General features: G+C 70.2%; 1 protein-coding gene across 1 annotated transcript in view; it reads left to right on the top strand.

The window, feature by feature from the left end:
* Nucleotides 1-814, top strand: part of FAM71E2 (family with sequence similarity 71 member E2) — a 7,193-nt gene extending 6,379 nt beyond the window's left edge. The window contains exon 4 of the mRNA XM_006772225.1: nt 5-814. Within this exon, the coding sequence (XP_006772288.1) occupies nt 5-814 (810 nt within the window). The remainder of the gene's footprint in view (nt 1-4) is intronic.
* Nucleotides 815-990: the final 176 nt, after the last annotated feature.

Here is a 990-nt window from a genome sequence, read left to right as displayed (position 1 = left end):
GGAGGAGCAGCTGGTGGACCTGCCCGGCCTCCGGTCCCAGGCGACGGGGCAGCGGAGGAAGTGGGTGAAGACGCAGCAGCTGGTGGTGGAGGGAGCCCCGGGGGCGCCCGGGAGGCCCTTCTCCGTGGAGGACCTCACCCTGGCCAGGATGACGGTTGTGGCCAAGGCCAAGGAGCCGCCCTTGAGACCGAGACTGTTCGGGCTGCCTTCCTGGCTCGGGTTGTCCCAGGCGTTGGCCCGGTCAACCAGGGGCTCAAAGCCCTTCGGCCCCCGACAGGCGGCCCCGGTGGAGGGGGCCCGGGTGGCGGCCCCGGAGCGGCCCCGGCTGGGACCCTGGGTGAAGGGGGGCGTGGGCCTGTTGGTGGAGGAGACACTGAGCGCGCAGGCGGCGGCGGCAGAGCAGGAGAAGCTGCCCTCGGCCCAGAGGGGCTCCTTCAAGGTGCGCCCCCGCCGCAAAAGCATCCCCAGAAGCCCCAAGCTGGACAGAGCCTCCCAGGCCCCCATCCCTCTGCCCGCGACGAGGTGGGAGGACGTGCCATCGCCGGCCGTGCTGTCGCCCGTCTCAAAGATGGAGGCCAGCGTGTCCCAAAAGCTCCACAGAGAAGCTGCGGAGGCCGAGGGGGAGTCGTCCCTGGAGAGCCTGGCGCCCACGCTCCTGGAACTGGAGACGGGGAGGAACACGGCCAGCGCGACAGAGCAGACGAAGACAAGACGGGCTGTCTTCACGCCGTGGCCCAGGTACGTGGGCGGGAAGGGCCTGCGGGGCCCTCTGCAAGGTGACATGGTGGCGGCGGAGACCGGAGGGGCAGGCTGAGGGCCCAGGGAACGCGGGGACTCACACCGCCACCCTTGCAAACAGGACGCCCAGCCCTAGCCGGTTTGGCTCCGTGGATAGAGCGTCAGGCTCCGGTCAAGGGCACATGTCCGGGTTGCGGGCTCCATCCCCAGTGGGAGATGTGCAGGAGGCAGCCGATCCATGATTCCCTCTCA

The sequence above is a fragment of the Myotis davidii genome, unplaced genomic scaffold (assembly GCF_000327345.1).
Source record: "Myotis davidii unplaced genomic scaffold, ASM32734v1 scaffold326, whole genome shotgun sequence".
Classification (NCBI taxonomy): Eukaryota; Metazoa; Chordata; class Mammalia; order Chiroptera; family Vespertilionidae; genus Myotis; species Myotis davidii.
This window is presented reverse-complemented; position numbering and strand designations above follow the sequence as displayed.